The sequence below is a fragment of the Micropterus salmoides genome, unplaced genomic scaffold, assembly GCF_014851395.1.
Source record: "Micropterus salmoides isolate LMB-PRFRI ecotype aquatic unplaced genomic scaffold, ASM1485139v1 Ms_hic_scaffold_12, whole genome shotgun sequence".
Lineage (NCBI taxonomy): Eukaryota > Metazoa > Chordata > Actinopteri > Centrarchiformes > Centrarchidae > Micropterus > Micropterus salmoides.
This window is the reverse complement of record NW_024040263.1, coordinates 18,791,058-18,818,917: the sequence shown is the minus strand read 5'-3', so window position 1 is coordinate 18,818,917 and position 27,860 is coordinate 18,791,058. Positions and strand designations below refer to the sequence as shown.

The 27,860-nt window shown below is 41.9% G+C and overlaps 2 protein-coding genes across 4 annotated transcripts in view; one reads left to right on the top strand and one right to left on the bottom strand.

The window, feature by feature from the left end:
- ube2o (ubiquitin-conjugating enzyme E2O) overlaps window positions 1–5,525 on the top strand; it is a 36,636-nt gene extending 31,111 nt beyond the window's left edge. Inside the window, exons 20-23 of one of the 2 annotated variants that reach the window (XM_038713833.1) lie at window positions 274–477; window positions 682–739; window positions 1,233–1,989; window positions 2,359–5,525. In XM_038713833.1, the coding sequence (XP_038569761.1) occupies window positions 274–477; window positions 682–739; window positions 1,233–1,989; window positions 2,359–2,386 (1,047 nt within the window). In that variant the 3' untranslated portion in view covers window positions 2,387–5,525. Of the gene's footprint in view, window positions 1–273; window positions 478–681; window positions 740–1,232 lie in introns of both variants that reach the window. The other variant, XM_038713834.1, reaches the window with a different exon arrangement.
- Window positions 5,526–12,580: 7,055 nt separating this feature from the next.
- LOC119899308 (sphingosine kinase 1-like) overlaps window positions 12,581–27,860 on the bottom strand; it is a 50,787-nt gene continuing 35,507 nt past the window's right edge. The window contains exons 3-6 of one of the 2 annotated variants that reach the window (XM_038713831.1): window positions 22,843–22,937; window positions 19,798–19,913; window positions 16,580–16,624; window positions 12,581–13,519 (exon numbers count right to left, since the gene is read on the bottom strand). In XM_038713831.1, the coding sequence (XP_038569759.1) occupies window positions 12,631–13,519; window positions 16,580–16,624; window positions 19,798–19,913; window positions 22,843–22,937 (1,145 nt within the window). In that variant the 3' untranslated portion in view covers window positions 12,581–12,630. The remainder of the gene's footprint in view (window positions 13,520–16,579; window positions 16,625–19,797; window positions 19,914–22,842; window positions 22,938–27,860) is intronic. The other variant, XM_038713832.1, reaches the window with a different exon arrangement.

The window sequence follows — 27,860 nt, the reverse complement described above, 5'->3', positions numbered from 1 at the left end:
TATGTTTAACAAAGCAGCAGGGGTTTATGGGAAACAGAGTGTTAATATTTAAAAGCCCATTAGTAACTAGCTTAAGATAGAGGCTGAAAATAGAAGCTGCCAGTCCTCATCTCATTATTTTATTTGAGCTATGATGAGCTGCTGTATTCAATTACCTGATCATCTTCTCCGACAGTAACCTCAGCGCTTCACGTCCAGCAGTCTCTTTTACATTACAATGACTGCATCTATCAGAGCATGTGTCCTAAAGTTCTTTTACGTTCTGCGACACAGGACCTGTTCTCAGCTCTGATCAAAGGGCCGACTCGTACGCCGTACGAGGACGGCCTGTTCCTGTTTGACATCCAGCTGCCCAACATCTATCCAGCTGTGCCTCCTCTGTTCCGCTACCTGTCGCAGTGCAGCGGCCGCCTCAACCCCAACCTGTACGACAACGGCAAGGTGTGCGTCAGTCTGCTGGGCACCTGGATTGGCAAGGTGAGTGCCGTTTTACAGGTTTACGTATGCACGGCAACAACATCTTTTTAGCTTACTTTCAGAGACAAACACGACTACAGCATCCACAGGACAGAGCAAACAGATGGTGTGTATCGATCGTCAAGTTAGAGAACTCTGGTTTCTCTCTGATTTTCTCAAGAAGTAGAACCGATTTGTTTTCTTTTGTGCTGATATGATTCACAGGGTACTGAGAGATGGACCAGCAAGTCCAGTCTGCTGCAAGTCCTCATCTCCATACAAGGTACACACACACACACACACACACACACACACACACACACACACACACACACACACATCCCCCTACCTCTTCTCTGCAGCACAAAAATGTTTTATTAATGCGCATTTACTCAGATGGGTTCAGTGTCATTCAGCTTTGACCAGTCTGCCTCACACATAGACATTACACCACTTCCATAAAACATTTCTGCAATACGGCCTGGTCCCGGTTTTAGTTCGCTTTATTTTATTGGTCCAAATTTGTGTCATACTCAGAGTTGATGCTTGTAAAACTGTACAATGCAGTATTCACTGAGATGCATATTTCTTGCCAGATTTAGTTTGAAATGTAAAAGTTAAATTACTGACAGACAAACAGTTTTCACAATTGATATCTTGACTTTTGTCTTTGTATTTTGTTTGCGTTTTCTCAGGACCTCTGCTTTGAAACTTTGAACATTTACTAGCCTGCCTTTTATAATGACCAACATACGTGTGCATAAATTTTTCCGCAGGCCTTATCCTCGTCAATGAGCCTTACTATAACGAGGCTGGCTTCGACAGCGATCGAGGCCTACAGGAAGGATACGAGAACAGCCGCTGCTATAATGAGATGGCCCTGATCAAGATGGTCCAGTCTATGACTCAGCTCCTCCAGAATCCCGTGGAGGTCTTCAGACAGGAGATCCAGGAGCACTTTGTCTCTAACGGCTGGCGGCTCGTCCACCGCCTGGATGTGTGGCTCGAGCTGAACGATGCTGCTGAGCGGGGTCAGGCAGCGCACATGTCCTCCAGGGCTCAGCACTTGAAGGCTTCATCTGTGGAGCCTCTGGACGAGCAGCTGCCCCTGGGCTCTGGCAGCCCCAGTAAGCCTGGGGAGGAGGGGGTCACCGGAGCAGGAGTTACCAGTATTATGGAAGAGGAGCTGGAGGATTCAGGGCTGAGTCCCTCCACTACAGTGGACACTCAGCAGGAGCTGAGCCAGAATGCAGACTGCGACAGCACCCAGGGAAACGCTCCCACACTCCCTGGCTCTGTGGTCCGCGGCGGGACGTCAGAATCAGGTTCAGTCACAGTTAGCCAGCAGGTGGTGCGACCAAAGAAACGGAGAAAGAGCTACCGGAGTTTCCTCCCAGAGGGCAGCGGCTACCCGGACATCGGCTTTCCCCTCTTCCCGCTCTCTAAGGGGTTTGTGAAGAGCGTCCGAGGTGTACTGCTGCAGTACCGAGCTGCGCTAGCCGCCGCTGGCATCACTGAGCACTCAGAGGACAAGTAAGTGCCTCCTCACCGTTCCCCAACACACCTCTGTTCCCTGCTCCTTTACTCCTTCTCTTCTACCTTTTCATCTGCCCGATCACAAGCTGTAGAGGAGGATCCATTACCTGTTGTCTGTTGGGAGCAACAATTTCCAATCTTGTGTCCAGAGCTGTGCCCCCAGCATTGCCCACATTTCTTAGTATGTACTGCTCCTGCTGCCCCAAACCCCACATTGTTCTGCCCCCCCCCCCCCCCCCCCCCCCCCGGCCCCTCGCAACCCCCTCTCGATCAAACCACGACTGCAGGAGAGCAGCACCTTCTCATCAGGAGAGTGAGCGGGTTCTGGTTTGGATGCTACTTCATAATGTGTTTGTTCTCTCTCAGTGTCTCTGCCGATGAGTGCGATGAATAAAGAGGGGTGGACTTCACATACCACCGCAAACCTTTGGGAGCTACTGCGTCACACGGGAACCCTCATCTGTTAACGGACGCAGGTAAACACATAGAGCTTTTACTGGAGGCAGTCAAAGCTTCTTTTGGCCTCAGCAGGACTTTGACTTCAGTGAAGGGGGGGGCGTGGATGCGAAAAGGACTGTATGAGATGCTAAATCAGTGCAATTAACCCTCTCCCACCCTCCTCATCCACCTAGCCTCCAGCAGCATCGACCATATGGGTGGGGGGGATTTGCTGGGTAGCCATTCCACCGTCTCAATCAGCCTGTAAAGCAGACTCGTGACCAGCGCTAAATTTCAGACGAGGTCAAAGACGGCTGGAAAAACCGCAAGGCCCAAGCTCTCCTGGCTGCTGGGTCATCTGCGGCTATCTGTAGCACTACTGATATTATCGCTGTACCATCCTGCACTACAACAAACGAATGGACAATCTGGTCTGGGAGAGGTGACGCTGTAGGAATACCAGGAGGATTCTTTTGAAATAGAAATCACTGGTTGTATGCTTTCTGCCAAATTCTCTCTACACACACACACACACACACACACACACACACACACACACACACACACACACACAAATATTCAAGTAGAACATACTGAATGTCAGTAAAACTGCCAACCACATCAGCTTCGCCACTTCTTCCATTACATTTGCTGGTGTTTTCCTTCGCCAGTCGCTCGTTCCGAACCACGCAGCAAACGTCGAGTGACAAAGTTTACATACGAACCTCTGGTGGTCAGACTGCTGTAGCTGTTAGGTGTGTAGAGAAGGCAGCCAGGCACAGGACGACAGTCGAAGCTCAAGCTGTCGCCTCTACGTAAATGAAACTTGCGATTTGGTGTTTTGATGTATTTGAGGTTGTTTTGCTCGCCAGAGGCTGAATTATAGGTTTCAGAGTAAAGCTTTAGCCGCACTGCTTCACTTTTTCCGCGGCGGAGGTGAAACCACATCACTGCAAATGACACAATTTAAATAATAAATAAAAGTAGAAAAAAACGCACACAGCATCCATTCCGTCATCTCATGTCAACATGTTGCCTTACTTGAACTGTTCTTAATGATCTCAGACCATGGTGTACAGAGCTGCTTGTGTCATGCTTTAGACATTAACCTTACACAGACCTAGACACACACTTAAAAACCACTAAAACCATGTTCCAGTGTTTTCCTCTTTTTAAAAGTGCAGATCTCTGATCAGTTTCCTGCTTGAGTCTCTCACACTGCAGCCATCTCGCTGTATTCTGATTTGCCTCTCCAAATTGCATGTGCAGAGTTTAATTAAACATCAGAATACAAACTACAGTATTTGTGATGATGAAGGTTTGTTAATATTAGAATTAAATTGCTTGATTGTTATTATTTTCTATCATTATTTTTTCCCCCACTCGAGCGTCTTACCCCACGAAGGCGACTGCCGACCCCACTGATGCAGATTACAACACGCTGATATGACTGTTGTCCGTGATCATCTTTCTCCACACGGCATATATTGAATCTGGTTTTATTTACCAAGTTACCAACAAACAGAAACTGTGCTGTAATTAACTGTGAATGAAAGTGAAAATCACCTTTGGGTCCAATCGTGCTTCCTGGGGAAATCAGAGCAGTCTTTTGTTTACGTCCTTTTTAAATAACTGTCTCCCACCTCTTAACATAATGCTCTTTATTTCTTTCACGATATTGTAATTCTCATTGTAATAATAATAATTATAAAACTAAATGATATGGCTGTCTGGTATTTTACCTGAACAAAGAACCTTGATGCTGAAGAGTGTTTCTGAATGAGAGAGCACACTGTGCCATGATCAAGAAGGATCTTAAGAAATACTGAAAGATCTTTTGAGGATCGTCTGAGCCGATCCGAGGCCTCTGAGGAGCCGGTGGACAAGCGCAGGTCCATGAAGGACTACGGTTGCTACAGGCAACTGAAGAGCAGGCGCCACAAGCTCACAGGAGGAGTGGACGCTGAGGAGCTGGACAGCAATGTAGACGACTGGGAGGAGGAGACCATTGAGTTGTGTTTTTATCAACGAAGAAATCATTCCCCTTGGAGATCTGATTCTTGGCTCACGATTTCTATCGTGAGCCAAGAGTTGCTGCGTTTTTATAAAGACTTAAAAATAGAGGGGAATGAGGGTACATTGTTTTGCTTCGTCTTCCATTTTTTTTTTCCCTCCTGTGACTCTTAAAACTGGCATTCCTGTACCAGATGTGGCAATCAGGCGCCCGTGACATTTTGTCTTATTACTGGATTTTACTTCACCTTCAATATTCCGCTGCCTTTAATGCGGCAGGGGAGGATGTGTTGTCTTCTTCACTGGCTGCTGTAGCATTTAGCTTTATTTGCTTTCCTGTCTCCGTTTTCTTTTTCTGTTTTTGTTTCTGGCCTCCACATGTTGCTGCTGTTTGTGAAATGTCACCTTCACAATTCTTGGTCAGAGCTCAAGTCTGAAGGCATAAAAAGCATTGAGCCATGGGTACAGAGTTGTGGAAAAGGTCACACACACTTAAAACATAGCTTCGCCGAAGAGTTGAGAGGTGATATTGTTGCACCATCTTCCTCATTTGTCGACAGTCGCTGAAACAGAAAATGTGAAGCTATCTCGCTAGATCACAAAGCAAAAAATCTGGCAGGGTATCAAGCACTTGATGTGCAATTTTCTGTGTGCATATTATTCAGATTCAAACCATTATTATTATTATTATTACTGCGAGATGTTTGTTTTACAGCCAAAGCATGTAACATGTTGCTTTAAGCCTTTTTGAATGGGCTACACACAAGACTTGACTGTACGATGTCTACATTTCCACAGTGGCCTGTTGTTGATATATTTAAAAAAAAATAATAAATAAACTAATAAAGTTATGATTTGTAGCCTGATTCCCTCTGTACAGATGTCATGACTATATTGAAATATATAAATACATACAGAATATATTTAACACACAAACCTGAGTTCTAATGTCACGTGGATGCTTGGGGCATATATGTACAAAATGCTGAGTGTGTGTTGTACTTAAGATTAAAATTTTTATTGGTTTACTTTTGTTGCGTTAAGACGACTGTATAGTGATGTATTAAACTTTGCAAGCAGTACCGTAGTAACATTGTGGATTTTATTTATTTGAAGCTGTTGTATCGACTGCAGCTTTTCATCAGTGTGATGTTACAGGATAAGCCTGGTGGTGAGCTCTGTATTCTTATTAATATTAACAAATCGCATGAAAACCAACAATAATTTGATAAGTACTTCCTGTCAGCTAAAACCTGCTAGTCCTGTGCCACGGAGCTCCATTGTTGTCCAAAAACTATTAAAATCACATCAATGAGCCTCAATGTTCCTTCATTACCATGGACACTAGTTTATTTTGACTCAGTCCACGTTATAATTATAACCTTCATTTACCAGGAAAAGTCTTTGAGATTAAAAATCTCTTTTGCAAGAGCATCCAAGACATACAGCAGCACAGTTAAGACATGAAAACAACAATTTACAATGAAAATAAATAATACACATCGTGCTGGTGTAAATATTCACTAGAGCACCAAATGTATAACATTTGCCCAAAACTACAGTACCCAGCTGTGTTAGGAAACACTGAGTCTGTATATTTGTGAGCTGCTGCTGAAGATTTACATCTTCCAACCAATGGGCTTGAGGAACAAACTAACCCTTTTTTGGTTTTGGTCTTTTCATGGGATGTGGATGAAAAATACAGAACAACGCCCGCCTTAAAACATAAAGTGTGGCCATTCATTTGGATTTCTGTAATTTAACCTAACTATGTCTGATAGTATCCTTATGGATGGCAGAGAACTCAATAAAAAGTCTGCCCTGCAGAGTCTTGATCTGAAATTTATGTTACGTATTTTATTCTGCCATATTATGGTTGGATATGGCACAGTAAACCTACATTCAAATTAGGAAAACAGTTTGTTTCCTGTAATAGCATGCTGTAGTATTTTATATAATTTCTATTCAGAAGAGTGTCTGTGTAGATCTGTTGTGCCAGATATGAGAGCGTCAAGAAAGTACTCTGGTGCAGTTTTAAACTGAACAGCTGCACCTTAGAATTCAAGTAAACCTGCAAAATGCTCACAGAAGATGTACATGGACCCATAGTCATGATCCATACATGACTGCTTTATATATATAAAAATATTTTACTGTGTTTATGCAGAAAGGTTATTGTATGACTATCATCTCTGCTCTTTAGGCCAGCTGCAGGATAAAACAGGATAATGGATTCAATGAAGAAAAAAACTGTATTCTGGTTAAAGCTTCAAAAGGTTTATTGACTTTTAGCCCACTGAATCTGTTAACCTGCATGTGGTCTAAATATAACAGGTTTGTGACTCCTATTGTGTTAAATATGATACTATTTCTTCATACACTCCTGGATCTCGCATGACGGAGGAGAACCCCCTCCTGTGAGCCAAAATACTAGACTTCTGAGAATTCAGTGGGGAACCAAGGTTTCATAAACCAAATCACAGGTCGTTTGTCATCATTTATTAAAACATTTCAATCAAAAACACTCCAGCAGAATGTTTGATTTTATAATAGAAAAATTACAGACATTTGTCTAATGGAAAAATAGATCTCTGTGAACAAAGAATCAATCATCGGTGTGCCAGAAAAAATAAAAACAATTATTTCCCCTTCACCATAAACATTTAAAACAAACAAGACAACGGTTCAGAAGCAGCAGGTAAAGACAAACACCAAAGCAACAGTCTTATCTATTTTCGGGCTGCTGACAGAAGAATGTACATCAGCTCCTTTGTCTCAAACTCGATTGGTCTGATTGAACTTGTTTGGATTTTGCATCACACCGACCAATTTCTTCTCCTAGAAATGATCTGCCCAGTAGTAACAGATGAAGTGTCCGCACCACGGCGTCAGCATTAGCAGTTTAAATGTATGCAGGTTCACAAAACAGCACTGAGCCACTACACTCTGGGAAGAAGTATTTTTGTGACATATAGACAGATACTTTCTTCTGACTGAATGTTCAGTTTGTCCAGTATGTTCATTACTACGATCACAGCAGGGTTTTTTGTTTTGTTTTGTTTGTTTTGTTGAGAAAACAAATGAGTTGATTTTCAAATTCAGCCAGTTTAGCAAATGATAAATCAGTGAATGCACCACTGTGTTTAAACCACCAGGAGGCAGCACTATCAAGGCACATCAAACATGTAAAAGGACCACCGCATCACGCACAACAAATCAGACTTTGCATAGGGGGAAATAAAAATGCATGAAAGTGATCTTGGAAGCCTTGCTTGGAACATATTTAGAATGGATACTCTTACATCTTAAGGCCCATAAAACCTCTCAAATTAAACAGTCTCAACAGGTAAAATTTTCTCTTTGGTTGAACTGAGGGGGTCACAAGTACAACGAGCCAAAGGGGAATTTGGGGAAACACCATGTTGGATGGACAGTGTGTCCACTTTTAACAGTCATTAACTCCTCCAGTGCCTGGCCTCATGGTGCTACTGACCAAATTTGTCCCCAAAAACGACAGCAAAGGAAAAGTGGAACAAGCATGTCTTCAAGTAATGTCTCCATCTTATGTGCTTGTAACTCGTCAGCTAAATTCCTTTATGAGTAAGCATTATTTCAACCAACTACATCAGAAATTAAATGACAGCAAACAGACCTCAACATCCCTCAAAGGCTTCAAAACAGAATTGCCAACAAACATGCATTGTGCAAAAACACGCATAAAAGAATATCTTGAGGAGAAATAAATGTTGGCCTTTCACAAGTCAACTCTTTAGTGTCAAACACGGTGATTAAAACACAAAACATTAAAATCTTGTGGCTTCATGGTTTCATTATGACTGGATACCGCTGTCATCCCCCCTGCTTGCTGCAATTTCCTAATTTTACAGTCACTGTGTGTGTTTTCACCTCGAGGTGAAATAAACTGAAAGGCATCCTTCTCTCTCTCTCTCTTTCTCTCTCTCTGCTAATGTTCCCAAATGATTACTTGTGGTGTGGAGGAAGAATAAGGGCGCCCTGTCAGGAACACAACGCTGCCTACCTCATGCAGCATTTAACAAGTCGATATCTCCCTCCTCCTCCTCCTCCCTCCCCTCTCCCTGTACTCACTATATGCACCAATGTGCTGTTTTAACCAGCTTCCCCCAAAACCCTTGTATAAAGGCATGACTACATTTCACTTTGACACAGACAACAACATATTTAAAAATCTTACTTTCCCACTCAGAGAAGGCCAGAAGCCTCCATTATCATTTCCTCTGTGTGACTTATATCTCAGTGTTAAGGACACCTAGGTGATGATCATTAATAAATCTCCCCATAGGGACAGCCTGGTTTTGTGTGTGTGTGTGTGTGTGTGTGTGTGTGTGTGTGTGTGTGTGTGTGTGTGTGTGTGTGTGTGTGTGTGTGTGTGTCTGAAGAGCAGCTGTGGCCGGAGACACACAGGTCTGGGACCGTTGCGTACTGCAAAGTGGATGGATGGATGGATGAAAGCACAGGACAAAGACGAGTGGTATGTTGGGATGGAGGATGAAGCCGTGGAGGCACTTAAACACATCAATCAGCCGTCAAGGACCAGAGCTGTGGAAGCCACTGGACACGTTTACACCACTATCAGCAGTCTGTGACGTTCAGCACGGTGTTTTTAGCTGAGTTCGGTGCGGGTTTTTGCGGTGGGGGCGGGGGGGGGAGCACAACTTTCCAGCCTTGTCAGCATCTATTTCAGTTGGTGCTTTCTTAACTCACTGCCTGTAAACTCATTTGTGATTTAGTCAGTTATTCAGTTAGTCAGTGGGACAAATCTGCACCAAACAATTACATGGTCCTTGTGATAATACACTGTGCAATGGATCAGTGGATTAAAGAGTTCACACAAATTATAAAAAACACATTATTTTCTCCTTTACCTCCAATGGTCTCTCTGTGAACAGTTTTCACTGGAACTACTTTCTACAGAAGAAATAGTTAATAGATAATTAAAAATACTTTAATTAAAATATTGTAAATGTATTTTCTGAACTGTTTTTTTGTTAGTTATCATTTAAGATCTTTTGCAAATAAAAAAAAAATTGGTGACAAAACAAATCAATGTAAATGTCAGAGATTTGTGAGAATAATGTTTTTGTAATTTGGGTGAACTGACCCAGCTGAAGTGTAGGGCCCCCACAAAGTTACAGTATCTCACAAAAGTGAGTACACCCCTCAAGTAGTTGTAAATATTTTATTATATCTTTTCATGTGACAACACTGAGGAAATGACGCTTTGCTACAATGTAACATAGTGAGTGTACAGCTTGTATAACAGTGTAAATTTGCTGTCTCCTCAAAATAACACATCACACAGCCATTAATGTCTAAACCGCTGGCAACAAAAGTGAAAATGTCCAAATTGGGCCCAATTAGCCATTGTCCCTCCACGCTGTCATGTGACTCGTTAGTGTTACAAGGTCTCAGGTGTGAATGGGGAGCAAGTGTGTTAAATTTGGTGTTATTGCTCTCATACTGGTCACTGGAAGTTCAACATGGCACCTCATGGCAAAGAACTCTCTGAGGTCACCATGTCCTGTGGTCTGATGAGACCAAGATAAACTTATTTGGTTCAGATGGTGTCGAGCGTGTGTGGAGGCAACCAGGTGAGGAGTACAAAGACAACTGTTTCTTGCCTACAGTCATGCATGGTGGTGGAAGTGTCATGGTCTGGGGCTGCATGAGAGCTGCTGGCACTGGGGAGCTACAGTTTATTGAGGGAACCATGAATGCCAACATGTACAGTGACAAACTGAAGCAGAGCATGATTTGGACATTTTTCACTTAGTGGTGTTCTCACTTTTGTTACCAGCGGTTTAGACATTAATGGCTGTGTGAGTGGACAGAATTTAGTTATTCAAGCTGTAAACTCACTACTTTACACTGAAGCACAGTGTCACTACTTCAGTGTTGTCGCATGAAAAGATATGATCAAATATTACAAAAATGTGAGGCCTGTACTCACTTTTGTGAGATACTGTATGTTTACATTCAGAGATTCTCACCAAAATGCATCATGTGAATCCTTGAGTTCTAAAGAATTTCTTCCCTCATTAAACATTTGGAAAGCCAAAGCATTTTTGAATCCAGCATTCTTTACATCCATGTTTACCAGCTTGCAGCAAAATTCCTCACTGCCTTTGCTGGCGCACTGCAGCTTATGGTGTTTTACCACCCCATGTTCAGTGGAATAGTGTGTCCTCGTGCACAAAATAAATAAAACGGCTCCATAATGCAACTAGAGCTCTAAACTCTACAGGAAACCTTTTAAAGCAAGTTTTTCTTTTAACAGAATAATCACAGATGTCACTCTGTTTACATTTGTTCCACTGCTGCTGTCTTTGTAGCACCCTTGAGACTTAAATATGACTACTTTTACCAGTGCCTTTAATCTAATCATATTTAAGGCTGTAGATTCAAAACTTACACTACACTGAAAATTTTACTGTCCTGTTTTATCACTTTTTTTTCTATCTAAATTTCAAACTCAACTAAAAATTGTATTTTAATGTCTTTTTTTTTTTTTATATTTCCCTGGTTTTGTTAATTAATTACCTTGTTGAAATGTGCTATACAAATAAACTTGCCTTGCCTTACTTCTCTAAGAACTAAATAATAAAATCTTATTAAAAAATAGAAGACATAAGAACTGATTTGACGGACATGAATCTGTTCTCAGGTGAAATTAAGGTAGCGTGGTTGGCTTGGGAAACCAGAATGGAGCTGGCAAGTCTTTAAGGCAATCGAACCTTTCTGAATCTGGGACTCTGGTGCTCAGAGTGAAACAACACGGCACACCAAATATTTACAGCCTCTGATCAGAAACCAGGCGTGCAAAGAAAGCTGTGGGACCATCACAGATAGACTTAATATGAGAAAATAAATGTCAGATGAAATATTAAGATGTTTTTCCTGCAATGTGCTTCCTTGGGATTTGTTTGACTTCTACAGGAGCACAAGCCGGAGGCACACCTACCCTCACATCACTCAGCAGTGTTATATGTTGTAGTAGACCAGATGCCACCCGCTGACCCATCAAGGATTCAAGTTAGACTTTTGGCCTTTTGGAGTGTTTGAGGCTCTCTATGTTCAACAGTCGCAAAGCCCGATGACCTCTGTTAAAACGAGAACAACATCCCTGCTGCATCACTCACACACACACACACACAGTCTCCAACGTACTGCAGAGGCATAAATCCAACCCTCTGCTGTTGCATACAATGCTGTAATTCAGGTTGATGTGTCGACTTCAGCACAGAGAAGATAAGAGATACTGCCGGCTAAAGATGTAGACGGATTCACTTTACATAGAGGCTCAACGCGTCATCATGTGTATCTGGTCTGTAAATTATCTACATGAAGCTCAGTCACGGCTATGGAGACCCAAAGTGTTCGCTACTAATAAATAAATAGATAAATAAATTAAATGGTATATTACAGCCTTCATTATTGTGACTTTTCTATCCTGTTTCAGTTCATTGCAGGTCAGTTTTTACTTTATTCCAGCAGTTCTTTTCCCCCAATTTTTATCTCAGATTTTATTTTTAATTTTGTGTGCACAATTTAAGAATAAACAAATATATCAGGACTTGGAGGGTGATTTGTAAGAAAGTATTTGTCTCTCAGTGAAGACAAACAGACCCCAGTGTTATTGGCCAATCATATAGCTGACTGTGCCGTCTGTCTTGATTAACTGATAAAGACTCTGAAAATAATGTGTGTTGGAAAAAGGACAGTTTGAAAAAAAATACCAGCCGTAAACGCTCTTATTATGAAAATATGTTGGATTAAACATTTCATAATAAGTTAAGATGAAAAACTGATTTAGGTTATTTTTATAAGTTAACAGTTATATATTGTACTGGCATTTATTAATATGATTCTTCATTCATAATGTCTTATTTTCTTTGATATTGATACTATTGATAACACTTTGGCCCTCCACACATAGCACGTGTTTGTATATAAACTGACCAACATCACATTACTTTCGTCTAAATCGTGTGGTCTCTATGTATAGTTGAGAGTCTAACTTTGCAGCTAACCCATGAATCAGTCTTACATCCATTGCTTTGCTACTGTGTCTCTGTGCTTCGGAACATTTCTGGTTTAAATTGTGAAAATGTTTTTATTGGGCCTTAACAGCAGAGATGTTTGCTCAGTTCATCCAGTGATTAATCTCGCCAGGCCTCTGTGTGTCTCCGCTTGCAACGGCCCATATTCCACCACTTCTCCGTCGACGGTGATTATCCCTTTAGGTGAATAAGGCTGCAGCCTGAGTGCCCGCACTTTAGTGTACACCAGATGTTGACAGTTAGTAGCCAGATGTGCGCCCTTCTCCATAGCTAGGAACAGCCTCAGCAGCGCAGCGCGTGATATTCCCGCCCTAACGTAGAGAAGATGGATGAGGCCATCGTCCAATGTGGCGTCTGGTGCCGCCAGCAGGTCCTCCGCCAGGTGGGACTGGTACATGGCCAGCACCAGGACAAAGTCTTCCTCCTGCACCACCACCCAGTTGTCGGGCAGCGGCTGGTCCAGAGGCAGCAGCAGTGAGTCAGGCGGGCCGGTGAGGGATTTGGTGGCGCTCCGAGAAGGCGCACTCTCTGTCGTCCTCCCTTTGAGGGAGTTGTTGGAGTGGCAGGAGTTGTGAAAGGTGTTCTGGCAGGGAGAGTCTCTGGACGGGTGACCCAGCAGGGGGGCTGGACCCAGGGAGGAGGCCTGATTATTGCAGTGCGGTGTCATGTTATTTCTCAAACCCCCGTCGTTGTTGTGGCCCTCTGTGGCGGGCAGGTAGGCCAGCTTGCCCCTGTAGACACGGAGACAAGCCAGCCTCACCAGTGTGCCAATGGTGAACCGAGCAGCGCCGACGTGGCGATACTTCTCGCTCTCTATGTCCACGTCCGCTACAAAGCCCCAGGCCAGCGAGAGGAAGGAGAAGAGACGAGGGCTGGAGGAGAGATGGATGGAGACCAGGTCCATACGGGACACGAGCCCTTTGCAGAGAAGGAAACCACAGCTGACCAGGAGCTCCTCACTGCACACCGGCGAGGCTCTAGAGGAGGGAAACCAGAGGAGCAAAGGAGGACAGTCATATTCTGTAAACATATTTTGCTGCCTACAGGGGCTCATATGAATTACATGTGAAAGACGTTCGAATCAACCTTAATTTCAGTAATTCAAAACGTGTTTTATCAAGAACACAATTGTTTTAAATTGTCATGGTTCCCTATTTCATGACTTTCAGGTGCTACTGTTCATGTTAATTGTGTGTCTTTATGTGTTAACTACTCAGGTCTGTCTTAGGAAGATAATGAATTTCGATTTAATTATTTCAAAGTTACACCCGTCCTCTAGAAGGAGACAAAATCTAGCTTCAAAAATAAGACTCAGACACCAAAATAAAACAGAGGGATGGTGCACTTAATATTTTTGGAAGTGGGTCGAGGCTGGTGTGTGTTTTAGGAGGGTGAGCTGTAAGAGGAGCATTATATAATACTGGGGTAACAGTGAGCTTATTGTGAGATGGTAAAAATCAGAGAGGAGGTAGATGCGGAGGGTGGAGGCACATGGAGCTATGAAGGGAGGGGGTGGGGATGGGGGGAGGTTCACTAAATCAGGAGGCTCAGGGACAAATCTTGGAGGGGGGACAGAATCAGCGTATGTGCCCTCAGACACGACAAGCCAGTCAGACAACAAAGACAACCCCATCTGGGAGAATGGAGACCGGGGTGGAAGGTCATGATAACACCCCTCACAACCACACACACACACACACACACACACACACACACACACACACACACACACACACACACACACACACACACACGCCTGCTGTTACCACCCACAGACAATTACAGTGACGACTGGACGTCTCAGTGGAGTTCACTGGCAGTGGCACTGCAGATATCTCCATATTCATCATCCTGAATTTATTCACCGGCCTCAATCTAAATAGTTTCATCTATATTTCCACGGCTCTATTTCTTTTCTCATCATTGTCTGGTAAAAAGGTCAACTAATAAAAAGATAGTCCAACTCACCCGCTGCACCTTAGAATCATGGTGGAAAGTAACAAGTACATTTACTCAGCTACGATGTTGATGTACATGTGCTTTAAACGAGCATTTTAATTTTATGCTATTTTATGCTTCTGCTATATTTCAGAAAGAAATATTGCAGTTTTTAATCCACTATTTGACAGCTGTAGATACTTTTCAGATCAAGATTTACATAAACAAGACAAGGGGCCTTACACCCAGCACAAAGCACGGGACAAGTATTTTCCAAGCGACGCTGTGGTCATTTTCTCGCTCCCAGATTATGTGCCGTTTACTGTGTGTGAAAGTGAAGTTGGACACGCCCTAAATGCACTTTAGACCATGCGTGATAAATCATTTAAATACGGCCCTAAGAGTCTACAACCATGCCAGAAGCTCTGTGAGGTTGTACACTGTGGTGCTAACATGCTCACAAGGACGATGCTAACGTCCTGATGTTTAGCAGGTGTATTGTTTATGGTAATGTTGGATGTTTGTTTGAGATATGTCACTCTGAACCACGAATGTCAACGTCATGGTGGGGAGTGAGGGAAAAGTCGGGGGATCAGTAGTTGCTGAGATCTTTCAGTCTGGATCAAAGTGGTGGACCGACACACTGACCAACATCTCTAACCCTAAAACCAAAGAGTTATTTTGTCTCTTAACTTCTCAGATTATACATTAATACAAATTTATGTTGCCTAGCTTTTGTCTTTTGTTTTGTCCTCTTTACTACCACTTTACTTCTCCCACAACCCCTCACATTTATGTTGTGACCCTTTGGAGGGAGCCTGACCCTTAGGTTGGGAATTACTGGACTAAACTACCTTACAGTAAATAAAGTAGTTTGGACTTGCTCCACTTCAACCAGCTACAACAGAAAAATGGCACATAAAACAATGTATCAGTCAGTCACAGGGCACCCTTCTGCTTAATGAGTACTTTTGATACTTCCTTATAGTACTTGATAGTAAAATTGGCTTTCAATACTTATAAGTATATAAGTAAATAATTATCAATAATAGAGACACCTCTCAGTATAACACAATACAGTTCAACAGCAGCACAAACTACATTCTGCAAAATGATCATACAGCTCGCTAAAACAAAATCATTATAACCCTCAGGATTTATTGCAGGCCTGTTGTATTAGACTGCATTAGTTTTAGCTACTGCAGATGTACCTAATAAACTTGCAACTGAGTTTTTTAAGCTGTTTATGCAGTATCTGTAACCCGCCAGGGGAGGGAGACTCCCACTCACATCAATGTGTCACACCTGTCACTTCAGAAACCCTAAGCCTCGCAGATGACGTTTCTGCTTGTGCTCATTATGTTTGTGTACAGAAACACATTAAACCCTCACTCAGCGAACCTGTTCACTGCATTGCATAATACCAGATACATTCTAGCCGTCACTCATTTGATCCACGTAGCCTCAGTGAACCCTACATTCAGCTGGGAATAATACCGAATACACTCTGAGCCAGGGCCACTGCAGGACAGCCTGCAGCAACCAAAGAGAGAGAGATTTTCTGGATGCCCCGGGAGTGTGAGAGGAGAGTAAACAATACAGAGTCTGGTCCCTTCCTCTCATTGTTGCTGCCTCTCTGGCTGGAAGACCATTGTTGGATGCTGATTGGCAGATGCAGTAGAAGTGATGAATGAATGTGGCTCTTTGGTGAAGACAGAACCATCAGCATAAGATGTTTTGTTTAGTCTCATTTTAATGTGACTTTATTTATTTTAGTCAGAAATCCCACTGCAGCAAAAAGGCTTTTAAAGGGTGCTAGACAAAAAGCAAAAAAGCAACAACAAAACACACTGAGACACAAAATGACAGATTACAGAAAGTAAAAGGGCAAAAGCTTCACGTGACCTAGAAACAGGAGGAGCAGCTTAAAGAGTAAAGAGCCTCAAAGCACTTCATGAGGTTTTTAAATTTCCCACGTGACTTAAGAGTAAAAAGGGCAGAGTAACACAAACAGCAGTCCAAGAAGCATTGTCTTCATGAAACTACACCAACCAGCTACACTATGGGAGGAGAGAATGTGCAGTGAAATAACAACTCACTTCCATGACTTGGCACAGACCTGGGAGCTGTCAGAGGGCTCACAGCTGAAATAAAGGTAAAACGTAGGGACATTATAAAACACGGTACACCTTTTATCTCCCCACTTTTGTTGGGTTTTTTTCTGGCATAGCTCTATAGATGGCAATGTTGTCTATTGATTGATTGACTGTTCTATCGGTCGACCATTTTAAAGGGTATTTCTTACAAAAAAATGTTTACATTTATAGACCAAATGAATAATCAATTAATTGAGAAATAATTGGCAGATTAATCATAGTCTGGACCATTTGGGAATGGACTTTACAAACATTCATGTACACAACTGATGAATCCCAATGACTTTTTTGATCCCTTACTTTTCCTTTAGCACCATCAGGTCAACATATCAGTTTGTCTTTAGTTCATGTTGACCTGCAAAACTAAACAGCTGTACTTTGTGTTTAGTGCTAATTAGCAAGTGTTAGCATGCTAACACGCTAAACTAAGCTGGTGAACATGCTAAACATCAGCTTGTCAACATTGTCATTTTGAGCACTGTGCAGTGCTGACGTTGTTATTTAGCTAAAAGCACCGCTGTGCCTAAGTGCAGCGCCACAGAGCTGCTCGCGTGGCTGTAGTCTGATTGTGTCTTCATACTCAACACAAAGCAAGTTTTAGAGGCAGCGCAATTTTTTCTCTCATTCCGCTTCTCCTTTTGTTCTTAGTTCTGGTTGAACAAATGAGAGGCAATCACTCAAATGAGCAAATCCTTAATAATTAATAGATAGGATGAGTGCAAGTAGAGCACCAGACGGCAGGACCATGTGTCTCATAGACTCAGTTATACAAAGGATATTAAATCTACACTTTAAAAAACACTACGTCTGATTTGTTTAATCGTTACATCTTCAGCCAGTAGTTGTGTCTGGAGCAGAACACAGCGTTATATACAGTTAAAATACTGTGCACCATCGGTACACTGAAGGACACCAGACTCAAAGGGGATTAAGGCCCATTACATGCAGCATGTCCTTGTCTGCCAAGCTTCAACTATATACAGCAATAATATCTGGCCCGCGGTCAGATTGCTTTGATAGCATAAAAAATAAATAAATAAATAAATAAAAATTGATAGCGGCTGGTGCTGAAATAGATCTCAGTCATGACAGCTACAGTTACTCACACAATCACTTCCTCTTAAGTGATTGTGCCTCCAAATTAAAAGCGCAAAAATGTTTTTTGCAGCAATGCTTTATGTCAAGTTTATTGAGAGCTTTTATTTTGAAAAGTTTTGAAGGACATTCAGAAGTCTCTGGCTTGCTTGACACACCTCTGAAAGAAGCCGTCAGTAAACGTGGATTGGATTCCCCTGAGAGTCAGGGAAATAAAAATAAGCGTCCGTAGGTATTTTAATACAGATCAAACGCCGGGACGCATACACACACTGCAGCACATGCTTTATTGTGAGCATGTGCTGCAGTGTTCTTATAATCAATTTGTGTAACAAGGGAGAAAAAAATCCGCAGAATGTTCATTCAACCCTCCCAACGGGAGTCACACACACTACCAACTGAGCTAAAAGTGCACACAAGTAGCCTATACAAGGATTTGAAATAATTTGACGATGTTCTGGCCCGCCGTGTAATGGCTTGAAAAAAATCTGGCCCGATGCCAGACTTATTTGCAGACCCCTGGTCTATAATGTAATAATTTGGTTGGATCAGTTTGAGCCTATGTGGCTTCCTTGCCTCAATAAAATAATTTCACAGCTCAAACCCTCAGCCTGTCCCACAGACATTGTCCCCCCTTCGCCTTTTTAATGAGGTCTGGACCACTATAGGGCCAAGTGTCCAAAAAATTATTAACAGTAGTCTGGCTTCAGGAACTGTCCCAGCTTATTGCAAAGAAGCAACTGTTGTACCTCTAATTGAAAAGCAAAATTTGGACACTATAATTTTAAGCTAACTACAGACTACAGACTGATATCAAAGCTTCCTTTTATTTCTAAAATCTTGGAAAAAACTGTATTTGCACAATTAAAATCCTTTTTAGATATAAATGGTATTTTCGAATTTGTTCATTCTGGTTTTAAAGCTTTTCATAGTACCGAGACTGCACTTTTAAGAGTTTTTAATGATCTTTTACTAACTACAGACCGTGGTGACTCTGGCTATTCTTGTGCTTTTAGACCTTACTGCTGCTTTTGACAGAATTAATCACGCCATTCTCATCTCTCGCCTAGAGCACTGTGTAGACATCCGAGAAGTTGCCCTTAAACCTGTTTTATCTTTTGATCTTCTTGAGCATGTGATTCATGCCTTTATCTCGACCCGTTTGGATTACTGTAATGCACTTTACATCGGCGTGAACCAAACTTCCCTTTCACGCCTACAGTTAGTCCAAAATGCAGCTGCTCTTCTTTTAACAGGAACCTGGAAAACACAAACACATTACCCCCATTCTGGCCTCGCTCCACAGGCTCCCTGTACATTTTAGAATACATTTTAAAATTTTAATATTTGTTTTTAATGGGTTGGCACCTCAATACATCTCTGAGCTCCTGCACACTTACACCCCGTCAAGGCTACTGAGGTCTGCTGATCAGCTGCGGCTGAACATTCCCAGGACTGGGCTGAAGACCAGGGGCGACCGCTCTTTTTCAGCAGTTGCCCCCAAACTGTTGAATGACTTACCTCCACAAATTAAAGTGGCGCCCACCCTCCATACCTTTAAATCTTGTTTAAAAACATATTTTTATTCCCTGTCTTTTAATTCACCATGAGAGGTGCTATGGTCTTCGTTGTCGTTGTCATTGTTGATGTTATCTGTTTTGTTTTCCATTATCATAAACATAGTTTATTTTATCTCTGTAAAGCACTTCGGTAACCTTGTTGTTTTTTAAATTGTGCTATAAATAAAGTGGATTGGATATAAATGTAAAAAAGACCAGGGTGATGTCTTTTTTTACTTGGCCAACACTCCTAAAAAGATATTTAGGTTTACTATCATGTAAGAGAAAAATAATCCTCACATTTAGGAAGCTGGATCTGGTAAATGTTTCCTCTACTACAGAAAATTATTTTTCACATTCCTCAGCCAGAGAATTGATTATGTGACCCACAAACAGTAGTATTGTACTATAACTATACTACTGTATCATAGCTCCACGCACAGTGTCTGGCAGATAAACACAGAGTGCTGCTGATTGGTTTTATTTAGGATTCTGCATGTGGCTCACCCAGAGTAGTTATGGATGGATGCAGCCAAGGCGTTGCCTGATCCACCAGGAAGAATACCCAATGGGGTCCGAATGGCCTCCTCCCAGTCTGGTCTCTCCAACAGACCATTTATCACCTGCCAGACAATAAAAATAATAATTTGATTAGGTGGACAGATATAAAGACATATTAACTTGTCAGTGTTTTCTAGCAGTAACTGAAGAAATGGATTCTTCGGTGCCAGTCTGATTTTAAAAGCTACTAAATTCTCCTCCACCTCCACCACCCACAAACTTCTCTGCTGATACCTTTGCTGCCTTCTTCACAGGCAAAGTGGTGGCTATAACTAGCCAATTCTCTAAATCACTCGAAATCAACCATTCTATTCCCTTCCCGGTCAGCTTCCACTGTGTGAACACAGCACAGGAAAACCTACCATGTAGCAGCCCTTATACATGTCTCCCTCGGGAAATGGCGCAAAATGCTCAACACCAAGGCTAACATGTAGCAGTCCTACTACATCCGTTCCTCTGTCCTCCCAGGACAATGGCACTTCACTATCCTCGTTTACTCCTCCCCCGGAGAACAAAGTATCAGAACTCCTGACTCATAGCCGTCCCACTACATGCCCACTGGACCCGATTCCTACGAATCTCCTCCAAGCCATATCTCCTACTGTGGTCCTGGCAATCACTCACGTGATAAATACTTCTCTGGCTTCAGGAACCTTCCAACCACCTTTAAAAGGGCTCGGGTTACACCCTTGCTTAAAAACCCCCCACTCGACCCAACTCAAGTTGAGAACTACTGGCCAGTTTCTCTTCTACCATTTTTATCCAAAACTATCGAACGGGCAGTCTTTAAACAGGTCTCAGAATTCCTCTCACGGAACGACCTCCTGCATCCATATCAGTCCTATCAGGTTTTAAGAGTGGCCACTCTACTTAAACGGCTCTTTTGTCTGTAACAGAAGCCCTAAGGTCTGCTAAAGCTGCAGCCCAATCCTCGGTTCTTATCCTGCTTGACCTATCAGCTGCCTTTGACACAGTCAATCACAGGATCCTGCTATCCGCACTCTCAGCAATGGGCATCTCGACTAAAGCACTCCTGTAGTTCGAATCCTACCTTTCAGGGCATTTGTACAATGTTTTGTGGCAAGGACTATTATCCTCCTCCCATTGTCTCTCCACAGGGATACCCCAAAGCTCAGTGCTAGGGCCCCTTCTCTTCTCAATTTACACCACCTCACTGGGGTCTATCATTCGCTCCCACGGCTTCTCTTACCACTGCTACGCAGACAATACGCAACTCTACCTATCCTTCCCGCCAGGCGATCCCACCGTCTCGGCGCGGATCACAGACTGTCTCTCGGACATATCTGCATGGATGAAGGCTTGCCACCTTCAACTAAACCTCTCTAAGACTGAACTCTTGGTCATTCCAGCCAAGCAATCTATTCACCATAACATCAAACTACAAATCGACTCATCAACCATCACTCCAACCAGGGTGGTGAGAAACTTGGGTGTCATGATTGATGACCAGCTGTCCTTTTCAAGTCATGTTGCTGCCGTCTCTCGGTCGTCCCACTTTGCTCTATACCAATTCAAGAAAAATCAGGCCCCACCTCACTCAGTATTCCCCCCAGCTTCTGGTACAGTCCATGGTTATCTCTCGCCTCGACTATTGCAATGTCCTCCTAGGAGGTCTTCCAGCTTGTGCAGTGAAACCCTTATAAATGCAGCGTTGGTTTTTGATCAGCCCAAAAGGGCGCATGTCACTCCATTACTCAGTGACCTCCACTGGCTCCCCGTACAGAGTGACTTCTGGGTCAGCAGTCATCTACCTAAATACATAATACAAGTTTACCTTCCTTCTCGGCCACTACGCTCTTCCAACGAACACCGTCTGGCTCTGCCATCCCTTCACACAAAGCAATCCCAGTCCCGGCTGTTCTCAGCTGTGACACCACAATGGTGGAACAAGCTTCCACACGCCATCAGAGCAGGGGCATCCCTTTCTAACTTCAAGAAGCTCTTGAAAACTCATCTCTTCCTCTTATAACACCTCTAACTCCTAACCTCTAACATGCACTTCCTGTTCTCTTCTTCTTCTATCCCCTTACAATTATCTTGTATTGATCGCACAATTACTTCTTTCCCTAGGTATTTACCCCATTGATGCGATATGTGCCATTAGCGCTTACTAGTTTTGATTGCTGCTTTTACTAATATGTATTTTCAGTTGTAGATCTCATACTGTATTTGATGCTCTGTTGATGTATGTATGTTGTTCCTCACATGTAAGTCGCTTTGGATAAAAGCGTCTGCCAAATGAGTAAATGTAAATGTAAATTCCCAGAAATGACTGACTAAAATGCGTCAGGGTAAGTTGGCAAACTTCTTGGTCTTGTTTATCGGATATTTACAGATTTAATTTATATTTTTGACAATTTTAGACTGTCTTTATTTAGACAAACTTCTCATACCGCTGCTTGTGTTAAACCTTTGGAAAATATAAACAAGATTTTCTACAAAACCTTATTTAACAAAATAAGCCACACTTAAATAACAGTACTGAAAAAGAGATTGAATAAAGTGTTTCTTTCTTAAGGTCTTTAGTAATGTAATATTTTCACTTACTGTATATTTCACACTCATAAACAGACACATGTAAGACAAAGTTGCATTAAAAATAAATTTCCCCCAACAGTTGGGTCAAAGACAACTAGTTGACAAAAATCATCTACTACTTTGCAACCTGGTGAGAAGTAAGTCAAAATACAAAATAGTACATATACAGGTATTTACTGCACATACTGTTTAATTATAGTACAGTATATTTGAGAATTTCAGATGGAGACTAATCAGATTAATTAGTCATGTCAACAACAGCAACTACAAAGACACATTTAGTAAGGTAGTTAGTGATGAGGCATTTAGTCTTCATTTATTCCATTTGATAAATGTTTCTTTGGAAGCAGACATTTTGGTTTATAGTGATGACAGAAGTGTGTAATGTTGACTTTTAGTATCCTGCACTACTGTAAAGCCATGTGTCTTTACCTCAAACAGAAGTCCGTCTCCAGATATGATGACTAAAGCGTCCCACTGTGACAGATCGGCCTCCCTCACGAGCTCTCGGGCGTGGTTTTGCCGCTCTGCAAAACAACACACACACACACACACACACACACACACACATACATTAAAAGTGTGTACTCAAGCAGGTGTGTCTTTCCTTTAAAAGAAATCTAGAAAGCGGGATACTCTGATTTGTCCTGTCAGCTTCCTCCCTCCACACAGAGGTCAGAGGTCACGGTCAGCCCTAAAGGAGGTCCGATAGTCATTCGCCGTCTCGCTCATGGACACTTCCACAGGTGTTTGCTATGAGCAGCTCAAGTTACACATGACACTTATACATATGTCTTATTTAAATCATGACTAAAAGAGACCTCAGGTAACAGAAGATTCGTAGCCCTCATTGTAATCTTCCTTCCCTTTTCCCCTTCACTTGCCAAATTAAAGTATTGTCGTGGAAGGGAAAGCTGATATACGGTCTTAAATGACGCGTCTACCACGCTGCCAATTAGATCTGATCTGAACTAAATTACCCAGGAGCACTCAAACTAATCTGGGACTGAATAATCTGATGAAGTGGGGGCGTGGTGACAGAGCCAGCTTTCACACTTTCAATCACTTCACTTAATTCTCTCCAATGAATTGTTTGTACAACCTAGAGAGTCATCTACTCAGTGGACTGCTGAACAGGCAAAAATCCGTCTATAGGCAAGCAAACAATTCAACACATACAAGGAATAAAGTATAATAAAGGAATAATGTATTAATATTTACTTGGGTTTATATAGAGCCATAAGACTATTTTTCACTTAATCACAGTTTTTATTAGGCACCTTCCTAGGAAATTACAGACTTGTAAAATAAAGTATAACCACTGTAGTACAGACAGGTAACAGGTAATCTGTAACTGCTGACCAATATATGTAGAATCACTAGAGTGATAAACTTAGTGAGAGGACAGCATATTGTTTTTATTGTAACTTGGAGTAAATTCTTTAACAAGGATCATCTCTGACATTACAATATTCCTACGAAGTATTTGGGAATCCCCTGAAACACATCTTTGAGGGATCCCACACCACACAACTATTGACCGAGATATGTTGGTGGTGAGATTAAGCAGGAGTCAGATCAGACAGATCAGTCAGATATTTATTGAAGAGTTTATACTGGCTATTTAACAACTGATAAACCATCTAGAGTTTGGTCTTCACTAAGCGCTCTATCACCTTTCAACTGTATGTGAGGTTCAGTTGTGCTTGTACCATATGAAAACTTTTTTTGTTCTTCTTCCTAACTAAGTTGTCTGTTCTGAATTTGATCTGTGAGCACAAGATACGTAAGATGAGCTGTGACTGAATTGTTTTAAGACACATTTATCTAATGATCTACAGTATCAAATGCCCTGGTCAGGTCTAACAAAACAACAGAGGATTGTTTCTTATCAATAGCAGCCTTTATGTGATCTAAGACTTTTAAACTAGTGGTTACATTGCTGTGCCTGGGTCTGGATCCAGACTGCATGGGATTTAGGATATTGTCTGAGTCTAGAAACAGTTTCAGCTGATCTGACATTAAGGACTCTATGATCATGGCCAAAACAGAGATATTTGAACTAGTTTTATCATTATTTGAATCAGTGAGATCACCAGCTTTCAGTAAAGTCGTGACATAGGCTTGTTTCCATAAGGAGTGGAAAATGAAAGATTAAAAATGTCAGTGACTTGTTTCGCAATCACCAATGCTCTATTTAAAAAAAAATAAAAGGATCAAGGCCATCAAGACCTGCTGCGTTCTTTGGGTCAGTTGTTTAAAAGGTGCAAACTCAAAGACAGGGCTGACTGAGTAAGATTAGCTACCACTTGCCTGTAGTTTTTTTTTTCCCCTTGAGAATGAGTTGAATAACTAAATGTCTGAAATAAAGCTCAAAAAGTTCAGTTTCTGTGGAAATCTTCTTCTTCTGTAGGGGTTTAATAGTTTTCCAGAACTTAAACTGGTTCTTAAGACTATCAATGGTTAAAGTCAGACAATATTCTGCTTTGGATTTTTTGATACGAGATGTGCATTTATTTTTGAGGGAACTACAGAGCAACCAGTCATCAGAAGAATGTTTTTCTAGCTATGGACTATTGCCTATTTATATATGTGTGTGTGTGTGTGTGTGTGTGTGTGTGTGTGTGTGTGTGTGTGTGTGTGTGTGTGTGTGAGATAGTGAGTGAGTGAGTGAGTGTGTAGGAGTGATAAGTCTCTCTCTTAGACTCCCTGTCTTCTGTCTGAAGGTGAGAGGGCAGAAGGAGCGCTGTGATGTGTGACGCAAAGTCAGTCAAGTGCATCCGACTGCCACAACTTTCACCTTCTGAGGCTTTGCAACACTGGGAGCTTTTTCCTTCTATCTCTCTACTCTTGTCTTCTTTATTTCCCTTTTCTTTTTAAAAACAGCCTCTATTGTTATCGCTGATGGAATATGGATATTACGGATTCTATTTTCTACCCAAGGCATGGCATACCTGACATGCAGACCTGTGCTTTCTTGGTAAAAAATGCAGATGTCGTGGAACATCTGATATATTTCTTTAAAAGACATGAACATCTACAGAGCTGCTACCACAGCCTGTATGAGAGGTTGAAAATTGGCTGTAAAGCTGCTGCAAGTGGAACATTTATTATTATTCCTCTAATAATAGTGGTTTATCTCAGCAAAGTTAACCAAATCACAATCTGAATGTATCTAAGTTGACAAGATATTACTGCCGCTGATATTTATCTATGTATTTATTTATTTAAGGCATTTCAGTTATAGCAGCAGCAGCCATCTTGGTTGTTTATGAAGTCAGTTATTGTGTCAAACCTGCCCCATATCAGATAAAAGACTGTAACTAGCCCAACCGGATCCAGGACTGGTGGAATTTGTCTGAATGGGAGGGGTTTACAGACGTCCCTGCCAGAGCAAATGACATATGAGTAGATTTGTCTGGTTCGCAAGCTTTAAGAAATATACACTGTCCAAGTTATAATCCTGTGCCTCTTTGTTATCATTTATCTCGTTAGATGCTAACTATGTGCCAGAAAAATAATTTTTCATCAATTTTATATAATTTTCTTCCCATAAAATGTAAAATCCTTGAACTCTGGTGAAATGCATCCAACCAAATGTAATTTAGGGATGACTAGCTAACCTGCTCATCACATAAAACTGCACTTCACAGTTAGCTCGTGGGTCGCCAGCAGAGCAATATCTTAGTAAGGTAGTTGAATTTATTCACCTTATTTTCCTCCTCCTGATCTAACAACCCAGGTGAGGGAGGTCTCCACGTCTCTTTACAGGTGTGTATCACGCTGTGGCCACTTTCACACATCCAATCACATCTGTAAGATTTGGTTCAGGTACCACCCAACTAAACTCAAATGAGTCAAATTACTGAAACTAAAGGTCCAACAGTTTCAATGTGACTTTAAAAGGCAGCTACCAATATTCGTTACCAGGGTTCATCTCCTAGGATTATCAAAAACAGGACTGAGGCCACAAGCTGAAACAAATTGTTTTTTTCCAGAGTTGCCTTTTCTATTCACTTAGTGCCAGAAACCCCAACTCTAAACTTTTATATTCGACATAAAAAATACAGCAGGTCAAGCAAAAATATGATAGATAGAAAGATATGATTATTTTGAAAAATTCTGCAGGCCTAGAAATAATCAAGCTTCATTCTTTTCAGGGGCCTGAAAGTAAGTTGTCCTCTCTGTGCCTCTTCAATGTAACTACCTTGTTCTTCCTTTATGTGGCCATTGTGTTAAAGTCTTTACTCATCAGAAAAACAGCAGAGTAATCCCCCCCCCTCCCCCCCCCCCACACACACACTCCCCTCTGGAGAGGGATCTGATTTGTCTGCCTCTCTTCTTCCATTCCCTTCCCTAAACTCTGCAGAATACAGGAATCAATTCCTTCTTATCAGTCCAGTCACATCACATTTCCTTATCTATGCAAACTAAAAAGGACTGAAGGGCCCCAATCAGACAACAAAGCTGTGGAGCAGGGACACTGCAGTGTAGTGGGCGGAGAGCTGAGAGCCGTTTTAGTATGCAACTCCGTTAGATTGATAATGGTAAAACGACGAGACGGAGGAAAACAAATATCAGGGACGGAGATAAATCACACGGTGCTTGTGAGGATTATTATGGTTGTTGCTGCAGAGGAGAGGAGAGGAGAGACAAATAGAGAGGAGACAAATAGAGTAGGGAGGGGAGACAAAAAGGGAGGAAGAAGAGAAGAGAAAAGCAAAAGAGAGGAGAGTTGGAGTTGTTTAGGCCAGCTTAGTTTCTCCCTGTGGGTAGAGGCCGTGGATCGTCCCTAACTCTTTAGAGTTATGCAGATCTCTGCTTCATTACTGGCCTCTCTGGTCGCAGCCTGTGGTGCACGATTTCAAAATGTCCTCCGACGGAAACAAAGATGAGTAAACCCCTAAGCTCCTGTGCAGAGTGAAACTGCATGGCAGCATCATGATTATGTTTGTTATATCGTTTGCAAGCAGCAATGTTCACATACTTGCGTCCTTCGTATGTCCCTGTAGTGTTAACCATTACAACCACTAGGGGGCCCATCATGGCCAAATCCTCGCAGACCACCAGGAACTCACTATACAGGAGGAGGTTTCTATATTGATAATGTTGAGTTCATCTTTGCATCTTGTATTGTTGAAAAAATTAGTTGAATTATAGTTTATTAATTAGTTTATTAGCTGACAAGTTGTGAACATACATATCATCACCTTCTGTGATTTATTGTTAGCAAACAGGTTCTTATTTACACATTGACCAGTTAAGGAGCAACATTGTCATTCTTTTGGAGTCGTATTTGTGTCCACCTGATGAGTATAAGTCCAATATTTATTCTCTTGTAGCTCTGTTTTAGTTTCAACAAGGAGCTCTGTCCTCATGATGACCTTGTTTCATCCTACTAAAGGCCACTTCAGATGAACCTCCACCCTGCCGCTGTCACACACATCCTG